The sequence below is a fragment of the Cucurbita pepo genome, chromosome LG03, assembly GCF_002806865.2.
Source record: "Cucurbita pepo subsp. pepo cultivar mu-cu-16 chromosome LG03, ASM280686v2, whole genome shotgun sequence".
NCBI lineage: Eukaryota > Viridiplantae > Streptophyta > Magnoliopsida > Cucurbitales > Cucurbitaceae > Cucurbita > Cucurbita pepo.
Genome location: NC_036640.1, coordinates 4,747,837 through 4,762,262, shown reverse-complemented (window position 1 = coordinate 4,762,262; position 14,426 = coordinate 4,747,837). Strand labels below are relative to the sequence as shown.

Sequence of the window (14,426 nt, the reverse complement as noted above, 5' to 3'; positions counted from 1 at the left end):
CCGATGACTTCCTCCATGGTCATCACCTTTAAATCGGCAAATTGCTCTATTGCCGATGCGATATGAAGAAACTTAGGAGGTACTGAGCGGAGGAATTTTTTCACCAAGTATGCCTCTTCAAACTTGTCTCCAAAAGTACGTATTTTATTAACGACTTCTGTCAGCCTTGTTGCATAATCATCAATAGTCTCGGACTCCTTCATATTCATAATTTCAAACTCAATCTTCAGAGTTTGGATCTTTGCCTCCTTTACACGTTCACCACCGACATGAATAGTTTTTAACGTCTGCCATGCTTCTTTTGCTGTCTCTTTCTCTGCTAACAAAAACAACATCTCCTCAGGGATTGCTTGATAGATAGCTGCTAAGGCCATTTGATCTTTCCTTTCATCAAGACTATCAAGAGACTCGGTTGATTCGATTGCATCCCACACCCCTTGAGCACGCAAATAGACTTTCATCTTCATAGCCCATGCTGAGTAGTTGGTTTTCGATAACGTCGGGTATTGGAGTGTTACCATACCTTCCTTTGTTGCAAACTTCGACGACTCTCCTCTCTCTCCAGTGTTGCTCGGCATGATCTTTGGCATGTAACCTGGCTCTGATACCAAATGTTAGAAAACACTCATACAACTAAGAGAGGCAATAAACCAACTTACTCATTATTCAACTTGTTACAGAATACATATATATAGACAGAATAGCCACACTAACCGCTAGTAACTACCCTTAACCGCTAGTAACTACCCTTAACCGACATAATTTGAAATATAAACAGTAAATACAAATAAATTACGGTTAATACAAGATTAAATAAACTAACAGTCATGACGGCCGTCTATCTCCTCAACTAGTCGTCAACGCAAAGCCTCGACGGGAAGGCGCCACACGAGGTCTGATACAACAAGAAGCCTGCAGTACATCATCTCCGAGTGCTCGGCTGCGTCGCGTACATGAAGATCACGCTTCCGTACCTTGCCAAGCTCAATCCCAGGGGGCTGAAGATCATCTTCATCGGCTACGAACCCGGGAGCATGGCGTATAGGCTCAATGATCTTGCGGGGCCAGAGCTCACGTGTCGCGCGACATCGTCTTCGACGAGAACACCTTTTGGCGGTGGAACGATGTGGCTGCAGTGGACTAGAACCTAAAACAATTTACGGTGGAGTACCTCGTCAGGACACCTTGCCATAGGGCTCAAATGGGTGTTCAAACTGAAGCGTAACGAAGAGGGAGAAGTTGTGAAGCACAAGACCCATCTGGTGGCGAAGGGCTACGTCAAGAAGCAGGGGGTGGACTTCGAAGAGGTGTTCACGCCGGTGGTAAGGTTGGAATCTGTCTGCTTGTTGCTGGCGATCGCAGCACATCACTCCTGGGAGGTCCACCACAAGGACGGAAGTTAGCTTTCCTCAACGGAGAGCTAAAGGAGACCGTCTACGTTCGACAATCACCTGGCTTCATCGACAACGACAACCCCAGTAAGGTACTGCATATGCAGAAGGTGCTCTACGGGTTTTAACAACCCCGACAAGGTACTGCGTATGCAGAAGAGGATAATATCTGCTAGCAGTGGATCTGAGTCGTTACAAATGGTATCAGAGCCAGACACCGTACGATGTGTCAACCTTCTCGCTGTTCCCCGAAGGGGGGTAGACACGAGACGGTGTGCCAGTAAGGACGCTGGGCCCCAAAGGGGGGTGGATTTGGGGGGTGGTCCCACATCGATTGGAGGAAGGAAAGAGTGCTGTTAGATAAAACCTGAGTTTTTCCTTATTTAGATTCACACGATTTCATTAGTTCTCCGTTTGACCATTTGACAAACACGTCGAATGTATTAACAAAGTTTTAGACGGCAATTTTGTAGGAACTGATACAAATTTAGTTGGCCACTCTCGAGCCATTTTTAGGATAAGTTATATTTAAATAGGAAATCTGTTCAGAAGATTTCAGAACCTGATTTTGAAGGGCAGTCAAAATTTCAGCCATTCTCTCTCTTTGTTGTTTTAGGTGTTTTATTTTTTTCCAACAACTTCCCGTCAACGATTTCCTCTCACCGAAAAGAAAAAGATTTCCCTGGGCAATTATCGAAAAACAACAAGTGTCAGCGAGGACGCTGAGCCCCGAAGGGGGGTGGATTATGATGTCCCACATTGGTTGGGGAGGAGAACAAACCACCATTTATAAGGGTGTGGAAACCTTCCCCTATGAGACGCATTTTAAAGCCTTGAGGGGAAGCCCGAAAGGGAAAGCCCAAAGAGGACAATATCTGCTAACGGTGGATCTATGTCGTTACTGATACCTTTCATCACTTATATAACCTCTGGAACAGTACCCAGACTCGTGCCCCTTGAATTTGAATTTGGTTTTGGACGGTGGTGTGAACACCACTTCTTTCTTGTGACAATCTATGCTAGCATGATTTTTCGCTAACCAATCCATTCCCAAATTACATCTTACACATACATATCAAGTACTATCAAGTCTACTTCTATTTTAACTCCTGATACTAATACATGACTATCCTTTACTCTATAAGCAGCAATCATATTCATTCCTGTCCGCCTACATAAAATCCATGCAATAAAGGCTCTAATACAAACTTTGTTTGACTAACAAAAACAGTAAATAAAGGAATGCGTAGATCTTGAGTCAAACAATGTCAAAGCAAGGTGCCCAAAGAACAGATAGGGTACTTGTCACCGTTGTATCAGGGTTTCCAGTATCCTTGCTGGCAGAGGCATAAGCTCTTGCTAGCGGACGATTCTGATGAGGGTTGTTCGCGATGCGTAATGGTTTCTGTTGATTTCCAACATCAGTAGTACGACTTCCAGAACAGTCCTTAGCTAAATGCCCTTCTTTTCCACATCGAAAACAGGCTCCAGATTGAGCCAAACACTGACCCCAATGATTCTTGCCGCAATCCTTACACTTGGGCCTACTCTCTGACCTGTTCTCACTGCCCTGTTGTTCACGCCTATAATCCAGGCGCTGTCTATCGGATCGTCTCTGTGTTTGTACGATAATTCATTTCGGTCAGTCTGGTCGTGGCGTCGCTTTTGTCCCACTAGTGATGAAGGGGGTTCACGTGAACTATCAGGTCCTTCCATAGCCTTAGCTGCTCTCAGGGCGGCAGCGTAAGTGGTAGGCGAAATCGCCTCAACAGTGTTACGAATCTTCGTATCTAACCCCAGTACAAATCGTCGAGCTGTCTTGTAGTCCGTGTTCACTAATTCTGGAGCAAAACGCTTCAGCTTAGAAAATTACCTAGCATAGGTAGTAACAGTACGCCCCCTCTAACTCAATTGGGTAAACTTCTACTGCTTTCATAACTGGACATCCTTTGGGTAATATTGTTTAGAGAAGGCATCCTTGAACTCCACCCACGAGACTGCACCACCCTCGGGACTAATAAGGTCGCGGGTGGCCTGCCACCACAATTCCGCATCATCATGCAGCATAAACATAGCACACTCCACCCTATGGGCCTTAGGGCAGTTGGTCAACACAAATACTGACACAATGGACCTCAACCACATCTGTGCCACCGTTGGATCTTCAGATGCTCCCTTAAAAAGTTCGAGGGTCACCCCTCTTGAAATCTCGCAAGTACCTAGCCTCCATAGTTGATGTAGAAGCATTTGCTTGCTGGTTGGCAGTCAAATTTTGAATCACAGTTTGTAATGCATTTACTAGGGCAGCTGTAGGATCCGATGCGGCTTGAGGTGTCGCTGGTGGCGAAATAGGTTGCTCTACAAAATCCTCTCGTCTCCCATTACGTACCCTTCCTCTTCTCTACCCCTAAGTAGGGGTCGTCCCCTAAGACCTCCTCCTTGAGTTCTAGGTGGCATCTAAACAGTGCACGTAACTACTAAATCACATACTTATCTAATAGATTCTATAAACATTCGTAGTCATACAAATCACTCATACATTCAACTATAGCATCATCATAACCGCTAGCAGTACATGGCATACCATAAATCATGCCAACATATAACACATGGATATCATATCATTCACCACAAAATACACATTCACTACTGCATACATCATTTAACTAAAAAGCTTCACTTCTTAAAAAAAAAAAAAAAAAGCATACCTGACGGTGACGGCACGTTTGCTGGAGGACCATGGAAGTACGTTAGGCCTACATCGCAAGCCAATCTACAAGATCTATAACCTAGAGCTCTGATACCAACTATAACGTCACTAATTAAGTTTAAAAAATTAAAGGGGTTATATCGTCTAGTTACTATCTCAATTAGTAAAGAGCACTTACTCGTTTGATTGCTATCTCAATTAGTTCAAACTCTAAAAAAATTAAAGGCTTAAGCTTAAAATGGTAGGTTGAGTCCACAAGAAATATGTAATAAAAAATATACAAATTAAGGAAATGACATGGTTTATACAAATTAAGGAAATGACATGGTTGATCATAAAGGAATGCACAAAAATGAATTTTCTAATACCAATTTAAATAAATATTCGAGTTTTACAAAGTTAAAAAGGCATAATAATAATAATAATAAAATCTCAATTTGAAGATTTATTTGGTAATATTTGGTTGACAATAAATACTTTAAAAGAAAAATACAAATTAAGAAAATGAGATGGTTGATCCAAGAGTATAGATTATATTTAAATAAATATTCGAGTTTTACAAAGTTAAAAAGGCATAATAATAATGGAATCGCAATTTGAAGATTTACTTGGTAATAATTGGGTCGACGATAAATACTTTAAAAGAAAAATATAAATTAAGGAAATGAGATAGTTGATTCATAGTATAGGTTATACTCTAAAGAAAGGTACGAAAATGAATTTTCTAATACCAATTTAAATAAATGTCGGACTTTGGAAACACAATATATTTTAAAGAAATATGTAATTAAAAATATAAATTAATTTGTTAATAGCAATTTAAATAAATATTTGAATTTTTAAGTTAAAAAAGGTATGATAATAATGGAACTCACTTTAGTGATTTATTTGGTAAATCAGCCACCAATCATTTCCTTCCCGTGACAACCCCACGTAGGTCGCTCGTGAGTTTTGGTCAAACATTGACTACGCACGTGCAAAAGAAAACGGATTTGACTTTCTTTTTCGAAAATCTACTGCTTTTGACTTCTTGAGTTGTTTTAATGAAAAATATATGGATTAATCTTAAAAATTCGAAAGTTTAAAAATTAAAACCTTAAATTTAAAAGTTAGACTAAATATGTCATTTAATTAAAAAAAAAGATAAATATCAATTTATATATAAAAAAACGTGGACGTTTTTTAATTAAAACCTCAAATTTAATAATTGAATTGAACTAAGTTATATAAATTAATCATTTTAGTAATAATTTGTCCAACTAAAAAAACACAAAACCATTTTTAAAAAATTCTTCAAATATAGTAAGAGCAAATCATTATACAATTTAAAAAAAAAAAATAGAAGAAGATAAAGAGATGAAAAACTACTCAAATTGAATAAAAATTCTATTAATTGTTTAATTAATTCTCAAATTTCTCTATAATTTACATTATTTTTTATAGTAAAAAAAGTAATATATATAATTGTAATGAAAGTTTAGTTTATTTTTATTCAATTACTGTTATTATAGTAACATATTTGTCCTTCTCATATATCATAAATTGATTTTATCTGTGTTTCCTCCTATATTTTGTTAATTTGTGGTTAAATTGGTTGGTTATTTTCATAATTTGTTTTTTTTATTTTGTTACTTTGTTTAACAAACCAAAAAGAATTGCCCCATCCCAAAAAAAATAATTTGAAGTTTATAATATTTAATTTAAGTAAGTAAAAAAATAAAATAATAAGTTTAAGTTTAAGGATTAAATTGAACAGAATACGTTGGACTGTTTTAATGAATGCGAGAGGGGGAAGGGTCAGTTTTATTTTCCTAATCAGCTATGAATTGGGCGCCTCTAATTTTGCATATAAACAGTGCTCTTCTTCTTCACATAATTATCACACCCGCAATTAATTCCCATCTTCTATTTTCTCTCTGCTTTTTTAATTTCTCCACCAATGCCTGACCGGATCTCCGCTCGTGCACAGGAAGTTTCCGCCGTCGTCGCCATAGAACAGGAACAAGTTGCGCCGTCTGGTTCCGATGTTCCGACTCCTCAAGTGACGAAAATGTCGTGGCAGAATCTCCGGCGACACGACTCCTTGTATTTAGAGTCTCGTAAACTCCATGGTCGCGCTCACTCCGAGGACGACGTCGGTCTCTTCTTTTCTCTCCTCTTTTCTTCTTTTTCAGTTCCATATGTTCATAATAATTTAAAATCAAATTGGCAGAAGAAGAAATGGAGTGTCATATTACAACTAGCATTCCAGAGCATCGGAGTAGTGTACGGAGACATCGGAACCTCGCCGCTCTACGTGTACGCCGGCATCTTTCCGGAGGGAATCAAGCACGAGGACGACGTTTTAGGAGCGATGTCTTTGATCTTCTACACCCTAACTCTCATTCCAGTCATCAAATACGTGTTCATCGTCCTCAGAGCCAACGACAACGGCGATGGTAAAATCCTCATTCAATTCTTCTGTGATTCGGAATCGGAATCGGATTTTGGTTTTGGTTTTGATTTTGATTTTGATTTCGATTTTGATTTTGATTTTGATTTCGATTTTGATTTTGATTTTGATTTCGATTTTGATTTTGATTTTGATTTTGATTTTCCAGGCGGAACCTTCGCACTGTACTCTCTGATTTGCCGGTACGCGAAAGTAGGGCTGATTCCAAACGCAGAGATGGAGGATGGAGAGGTGTCCAATTACCAATTGAATTTGCCGAATCGGAGACAGAAGAGAGCTTCGAGGATTCAGTCGGCGCTGGAGAACAGCCATTTTGCGAAGGTCTTTCTTCTCTTTGCGACGATGCTCGGAACCGCCATGGTTATCGGCGACGGCGTCCTCACCCCTTGTATCTCAGGTCCCCCTTTCCCCCCCTTTTTTTTTCCCTCTAAATTACAAATTAATTGCAATATTATTTTTAACATTTTATGAATTAAATAGATTAATTTTGAATTGTTTTACTTCAGTTTTATCTGCTGTGGGAGGGATCACGGAGGCAACCCCTGCAATGACAGAAGGTAAATTCACACCCTTTATTTATTTATTTATTTATTTATTTATTTATTTACTGTATCTTTTTATAATTATCACACAGACCAAACTATTTATTTATTTATTTTATAAACTGTAAATCAAAATAAATCAATTGTATAAAATTAATGTTTTTTTTTTTTTTAAATAGAAATAATTAAAACAGATAGAGAGTGACACATATTCCGTAATTTTATTTAAAATATTTCTAAGCAAAGTGTAAAGGAAAAAGATTCCATTTTATTTTAATACAATTCATTATTTATACCAATTGTGTCTGATTTTACAACAAATTAGTTTTTTATTTCTTATTTTCAAAAGATAAATTTGGTATTTGATAATTTCAATTTTGACTTGATTGATTCATCCGGAACAAAACTATTCAGAGTCATAAACCAAAAATGATATTGCAGGAAGGATTGTTGGGGCATCAGTAGTCATCTTGGTGTTTCTGTTCATGGCTCAAAGATTAGGAACCGACAAAGTTGGCTACACTTTTGCCCCAATCATCTTCATTTGGTTTGCTTTCATTGCTGCAATCGGTGTTTACAACTTTTTCAAATACGACCCAACTGTGATCAAGGCCTTAAATCCCGCCTACATTATTTATTATTTCCAAAGGAACAAAAAGGACGCTTGGATTTCTCTCGGCGGCGTTGTTCTTTGCATTACAGGTTCTTAAATCTTCTTATACTCTTTACCCTTACAATTTTTCATCAACAACAGACCCCACAATCTTTATAACTACACGACAAATACAGGAGCAGAAGCATTGTTCGCCGACGTCGGCCATTTCAGCGTCCGATCGATCCAGCTGAGCATGTCCCTAGTGACCTACCCAGCTCTGATCTGCGTTTATGCAGGCCAATCCTCGTTTCTTCGCAAGCATAGTGATCTAGTTTCACACACATTCTACAAGTCCACTCCTGGTATAAACATTCACAAAGTTCATACGATTTCATCCCAATAATTAACTCAACTATATCATCCTATGCGTATGATTGGCAGGAAGTTTGTATTGGCCAATGTTTGTGGTGGCAGTTTTAGCATCAATCATAGCAAGCCAAGCCATGATCTCAGGAACTTTCTCTATAATTCAGCAGTCACTTTCACTTGGATGCTTCCCAAGAGTTAGAGTGATTCATACTTCTGCTAAGCATGAAGGCCAAGTTTATGTTCCTGAGATCAATTACCTTCTCATGTTGGCTTGTGTTTGTGTTACTTTGGTCTTCAAGAACACTGCAAAGATCGGCAATGCATACGGTAACTTACTCGCTCAAACTAACCCAACTCAACTCAACTCGACAAACACTGACTAAATAAAGAATTTTGCTCTAAACAGGAATAGCAGTGGTGTTTGTGATGACACTCACGTCCTCCTTCCTAGTATTGATAATGGTAATGATATGGAAAACNGGGATTGTGTCGTCGGCAGTGGCGGCACATCAGATTAGGGTTTTCGTGAGGGTTTGGGCGGAGAAGACGTAGAATCGGGTCAGGTTTCAGCCTATGAACTGGTCCACGGACGAACACGGGCCCTGTGCGTTTCGGCCCAACACGGACGTGCGTTGCAGCCTTGGTCTCGGCTCCACACGCGTGCTCTCGGCTCAGCTTGACGTGTACGGTGGCTCGGCTCTGTCAAATCCCGCGGCTCGGCTTAGCAGCTTAGTTGGTCGGCTTGGTAGCTCGGCTTGGTGGCTCAGTATCACTATAATATATCGATTCCATGGTTTTTGGCCTTCCGAAGCCGTTTCTACCCTTAGTTTTATCATTTGAGGTTAGTATGGTTCCTAACCGTTAAAGATAGATTTGAGTCAGGGTTTATTTTGATAAATAGCATGAGATTTAGCTATGGTATGTTATGAAAGGTTCGTAAGTTTTTATTTGGTTATTATAGAACACATTTAACCGTTAGGATTAGCTTATTGTGAGTGACTTCGGCCAAGGCCATCGAGGTAAGTGACCTTACTGTTGGAGTTAGTTTAACGTGTTGTATGATGGTGCGTGCCCTGTGGCCCCTACATGCACCATGTTTTATTATGTGATATGACTATATGATGTATTAATTATGTGACTGTTTATGCTATGAAACGTAATGGATTATGTTGACTGTTGACTGTTTATGTTATGTGAAGTTATGAATGATATGTTAGTAATATATGCCATGAAAATGTTGATCGATGCCATGGATACACGTAGTATTATCGAGTCATGTCATGAGATGTTTATGGAACTGGAATGTACTTTCATGTTATGTAATATGTCATGTAATGTAAGTTATGTGAGATGCCATGTAATGTAAGAAACGTATATGCGATNTCATGTAATGTAAGTTATGTGAGATGCCATGTAATGTAAGAAACGTATATGCGATATTAGCACTGCTTATGTAATGTCATGTTAGATATGTTAAGGGACCTCATGCATATATGTATGTCAGGTGCATCGGGATTCTTCCCCTTTATGTTACGAAATAATGAAATACAATATTTATGTTCGCCATGATATCATGCGGGTCCTTTTCTGTTCTGTGGTGTCCGGCGAAGTGTAACACGTGTGCCCGACCAAGTCAGGCCCAGGGATATGTATACGAGCCTGCCTTGTGGGTCCATGTACGCGTACATGGGCCGTGTGTGAAGGAGTACCACACACCCAACCCTACCTGGAATAGAAAAGCACCCAACGCTATGTAAAGTTTATGAAAAGTTAGGTCCCGCTCTTATGTTGCGTGTGTTTGCATTTCTAACCCCAACAGTGGGGTGACTTACTGAGTATTTCATAAAATACTCCAGCCATGTGCTATCTATTCAGGTAAAGGCAAGGCGTCAATGTACGGTTGACCACGGAGCTGAGGACACCATGAAAGTTTGGAAGGGAATATTTTTAGGAGTTTACTTGTATTTGACTGTTTTAAGTTAAAATTGAATATTGTTTTATTTATATTTATTTTGAATTCAGTTATTGAAGGTTTTAGTTTCGGAGATAGGTTTCTTTTGGATTTATGAAACTTTATGAAAGACTTTGTTATGTTTTTCAAAGTTATTTATGATGAGCTTCCGTGTAACGAATTATGCATGCATGGGTGACGTCACTAAATTAGGGGCATTACATATCTACTTCAAACTGAGTTTTGATTTGAATTTTGATTATTGTTTGGTTAACCATTATTGAAAGAGTGTTCGATGGTTATTGACATTTCTAGAAAATAACTCTTACTAAAAGCTGGTGGGGTGGATGAGACATTTTAAAATCCAATCCAATTATTTGAACACTAGGGAATCCAAATAAATTTATAACCAACCCATAATTAGATTTTTTTTTTTTTTTTTTTTTTTGATCATCATAATTTTTTAATATAGAATTAGCTCACATTTAATTTAAAAATTAGATTAAAATAAAGGGAAAAAAAAGTTGGGTAGCGTGCACAAGTAGCCAGTCTCCTCTTTTGTTTGAGAAGAAGAACACTGAAAGCGAGTTTGGAGTTTTGATGAAGATATGTTGGTGATCCCTGATGAAGATTTGGGCACAATTTTTCCCTGATTGCAACGTTTGATGAAATCGTTTGGGACAAATATGATGGGTTGGTGATCCCGGGAGGACGAGAACCAGAATATCTTGCTGTAAAGAGTTGAATGCTGAGTTTAGTGAAGAAATTTTGGGAGTCTGGCAAGCCAATTGCATGTGTGTGCCATGGCCAGTTGATTTTGGCAGCTGAAGGGCTGCTTAAAGGTTGGAAGTGTACTGATTGCTGCTGGTGCTTCTTGGATTGAGCCAGAAAGTTTGGAGGGATATCCTTGTTTCTATTAATTGTGTTCAGAAGAATACTGAAGGCATGGTTTGTCATGGCTAATATTAGCCTGCTTACAGGATTTACATGGAGGACTAGGAAGCAACTGTTCCATTTCAATCCTTTCAAGCTCTTGGTTGTCATGTTGATGCAGTTTGTCCCAAGAAAAAGGCGGGTGATAGACATCCAACTGCTGTCCATGATTTTGAAGGTGATCAAACTTACAGTAAGAAGCTCGGACATAATTTTACATTAACGGCTGATTTTGAAAGCTTGAATCCATCAAGTTACGACACCCTTATAATCCATGGTGGTTGAGCACCTGAATGCTCAAGTTATTGCAATTGTGAAGGAGTTTAATACTCATACATATTTGAAGATGATTGATGTATCAAAATTAGAATATTAATAAAATTGTTATGAATAGAAAAGTTAATAACCATTAGGATGGGGGAGATCAAACCATGGACTGATGTGGTTCAAAAAAGTAAAGTTTCTAGGTTTTGAGGTGACAAAATGAGAGAAGCTCTTCATTTGTCTCGAACACAGCCATTTCGTCCTTGTCCAAGCACACTATCGCTTCAATCCCCTCGCCATCCTTGGCATCCATCAACCCAATCGTATTCTTGGACAGAAAAGCAGGCACAGCGATCCATATTGGCGTCCCCCATCCAAAATCCGCCTCGTAAAGTGGAAATCTGCACCAGCTGCTACATCCATACTTCCTACCATCATTATCTATCATCCATGTCTCAAATGATTCTTTGATCCATGATTTTAGACCCGAACTCCCTTCTTCATCTCTGTAGTTCCTCGGCAACTTCCTGCAAAACTCTTCGAAGTTTCTCTTCATGTCACCCACAACGCTCCATAGCTCCATCTCCCTCTGCTGCTCAGCCGACGTTGATGATGCTCTGAAGAATGATACTATGTTGCCTGTCAATGTCCCCGGCAATGGCGGCTCCACTCTGCTCCGTAAGTTGATGAACTGCAGTATACTTGTCGGTTCTCTTGAAAAACCCCCTTCTCAAAACGAAAAAGAAAGTGAGAAATTCACTTAATTAATCTCGTGTTAGGATCACACATTAATCTCGTGTTAGGATCACACATTAATCTCGTGTTACGATCACACAATAACACATACACTCGATGAACACAATGAACATAACAGAGACACCAAATTGATTCCATGGAATCTAAAACAACTTATTGAATCAAGAAAGAGATCAAAAGGAATTGTAGCGCACCTGAGAGTGCATTTTTTGTAGAAACCATAGCTTTGTAGATAAAAGCTGTGAGAACCTGAACGCGGGTTGGATTCTCTACTTTCTTAGAAACCATGGCTTTAAGAGCATTAATCTTTGAACCCTCAAACACCATTCTTCTCGAACGAACATTTTCTTCCCGTTTCTTACTTCCTGAACCTTCCCCCTCTGATGGGTCTCCCCCGCCGTTCAATTCCGGCCTGAACAAACTCGCTGCATGAAACAGAGGACACACCACCGGGGGATCGCTGCCGCCGGAGCTGCGAGCGATAGAAGCCCAATCGTTCATGAAGTTGGCAAATGTCGCCAAATCCGCAACTTTATGAGCCAAAGACACATACATTATTTCACCTCCGCATTCAAATTGGGTCAACTGAACGGACAACAGAGGATCGAATGTTTGGACATTACCCTTTATGTCCTCAAAGCAGAGCAATTTCAAAATCTCGTCATGATGCAAATCGAAGGTGTTCATAACTTCTGACATTGGACACCGGAGCTTTGCCTCTAGGAACGTGGCCCCCATGTCGTTGCAGTCGATGAAGTTTCCTCCGTCTCGAAGGCGGCCGGCAAAAGGGTAGTAGAAAGTCAAGGCCTTTGAGAGGCTGTCCTTCAGCAGCCGGCCGCGGCAGCCGGAGGAGCTGACAACGGCGTTGTTGTTGGTGTAGAAATAAAGAAGGGGTGTATAAACGTTAGGGGTATGTTGATCAAACCAGGAAAGGGTGAGAGTTGTGAGGTCCGGTGGGGTTGAAGATAAGGGCTTGATGGTTTCTTTACTCACTATTTCGAGTTCCATCACTTTGCTTTGAATGTGTTGAAGCTCAATTTCTTAGTTGAAGCTGCAGATTTGAATTCAAGAGAGAACATAAAAGGGAAAGTGTTTAATTTCTATTGGTTTATTGGGCACAAGGATAAGATTTTATCCAAAAAAAAAAGGTAGACTTTGATATTTATTTTCACAATGTTTCTTTTTGTTTAATCTATTTGTTTTAGTATATTTTAATTGTGGGTCCCATCTAATAATTGGTATTAGAGCTAGGATGCCGAAATAAATATTGTCACCATACAAAGTCAATCGAGCAGATGTGACAACAATAAGGAGCGAAAGAGAGGGGAGTGTAACGCTCTATTACCTGTTACTCACGAAGAGTAACGATACAACATGTTCGATAAAGATGTATGTTATCTTACATGCACAAGGCGTGTGGAACGCCATTGAGATGTGACAAAGTTGAGGAGCGCAAAGATAGGAGACTCTTGTTGTCATCTACCCAGCAGTCCTTGAGGACGTACTTCTCATGTGGGCAAAGAAGGACTCGACAAAAGTAGCATTGGGAGACACCGCAAACAATGCGTGCGGGTGTGGAACATGTCAAAGAAGCAAACATGCAGACCTTGAAGAGTGAGTTCGAGGCTATCCATGAAGGACATTGAGTCAACAAAACGACTTTGTCATGAAGTTGACGATGATCGTCAGCGACATACGTTCTTTAGGCGACAAGCTAGAGAAGATATTCGTCGCCAAGAAGTTCCTTCAAGTTGTTCTCCCTAGATTCATTTAGATAGTTACCTCCATCGAGCAGTTCACTAACCTCAAGAACATGTTGATTGAAGAGGTTGTTGGTCGTCTTAAGGTCCATGAGGAGAGGCTTCATGGCTTTGACGACAGTGAGGAGGAGAAGCATCTCTTACTCACACAGGAGGAGTGGCTCGCACGAACGAAAAAGAAAGATGCATCTAATTCTTCTTTTTCACGTGCAAAGGGACGTGACAAATGAGGTTGTGACAATACCTCATAAACTCATGACAACTAAACCCCTAGAAGAACAAGAGTATGATTAAGTATTACTCTCGTGGAAAATACGGGCATTATGCGGCAGAGTGCTGCATTGATGTTAGCCTAAAAAATGCTCAACATGTTGATGCTCAATGAAGAGAAGGTTATGGCAAACCTCCTCATAGATGGAGAAGACCAAATGGAGGCTACCATGTGGTACTTAACAATGGAACGTGCAACCACATGACTGAAGATCAAGCAAAATTCAAAGAGCTTGATGAGAAATTTATTGGAAACATGAAGATTTGCGATTGATCAATTGTACCAATCCAAGAAAAAGGATTCATCTTGTTCTAGTGCAAGAATGACAATCAACCTTTATTGTCCAAGGTACATTTCATCCCGAGTTTGAAGAGCAATATTATTAGTCTTGATCAAATGATAGAAGAATATAGTAGAGTGGAATTTATCGAC

The 14,426-nt window shown here is 39.6% G+C and overlaps 3 protein-coding genes across 3 annotated transcripts; 2 read left to right on the top strand and 1 right to left on the bottom strand.

The window, feature by feature from the left end:
• The first annotated feature begins 5,965 nt into the window (after positions 1-5,965).
• On the top strand, positions 5,966-8,611 carry LOC111791829 (potassium transporter 5-like). The gene is made up of 8 exons (XM_023673313.1): positions 5,966-6,235; positions 6,314-6,539; positions 6,702-6,950; positions 7,060-7,110; positions 7,537-7,797; positions 7,885-8,052; positions 8,132-8,386; positions 8,466-8,611. The coding sequence occupies exons 1-8, from the start codon at positions 6,041-6,043 to the stop codon at positions 8,609-8,611; spliced, it is 1,551 nt and encodes a 516-aa protein (XP_023529081.1). The 5' UTR covers positions 5,966-6,040.
• A 1,306-nt stretch (positions 8,612-9,917) lies between these two features.
• LOC111791828 (protein DJ-1 homolog D-like) lies at positions 9,918-11,239 on the top strand. The gene is made up of 4 exons (XM_023673311.1): positions 9,918-9,934; positions 10,641-10,743; positions 10,899-10,958; positions 11,010-11,239. The coding sequence occupies exons 1-4, from the start codon at positions 9,918-9,920 to the stop codon at positions 11,226-11,228; spliced, it is 399 nt and encodes a 132-aa protein (XP_023529079.1). The 3' UTR covers positions 11,229-11,239.
• Positions 11,240-11,299: 60 nt separating this feature from the next.
• LOC111791712 (vinorine synthase-like) lies at positions 11,300-13,061 on the bottom strand. Its single transcript, XM_023673182.1, has 2 exons — positions 12,158-13,061; positions 11,300-11,933 (listed from the first exon to the last, which is right to left on the bottom strand). The coding sequence occupies exons 1-2, from the start codon at positions 12,969-12,971 to the stop codon at positions 11,407-11,409; spliced, it is 1,341 nt and encodes a 446-aa protein (XP_023528950.1). The 5' UTR covers positions 12,972-13,061; the 3' UTR covers positions 11,300-11,406.
• Positions 13,062-14,426: the final 1,365 nt, after the last annotated feature.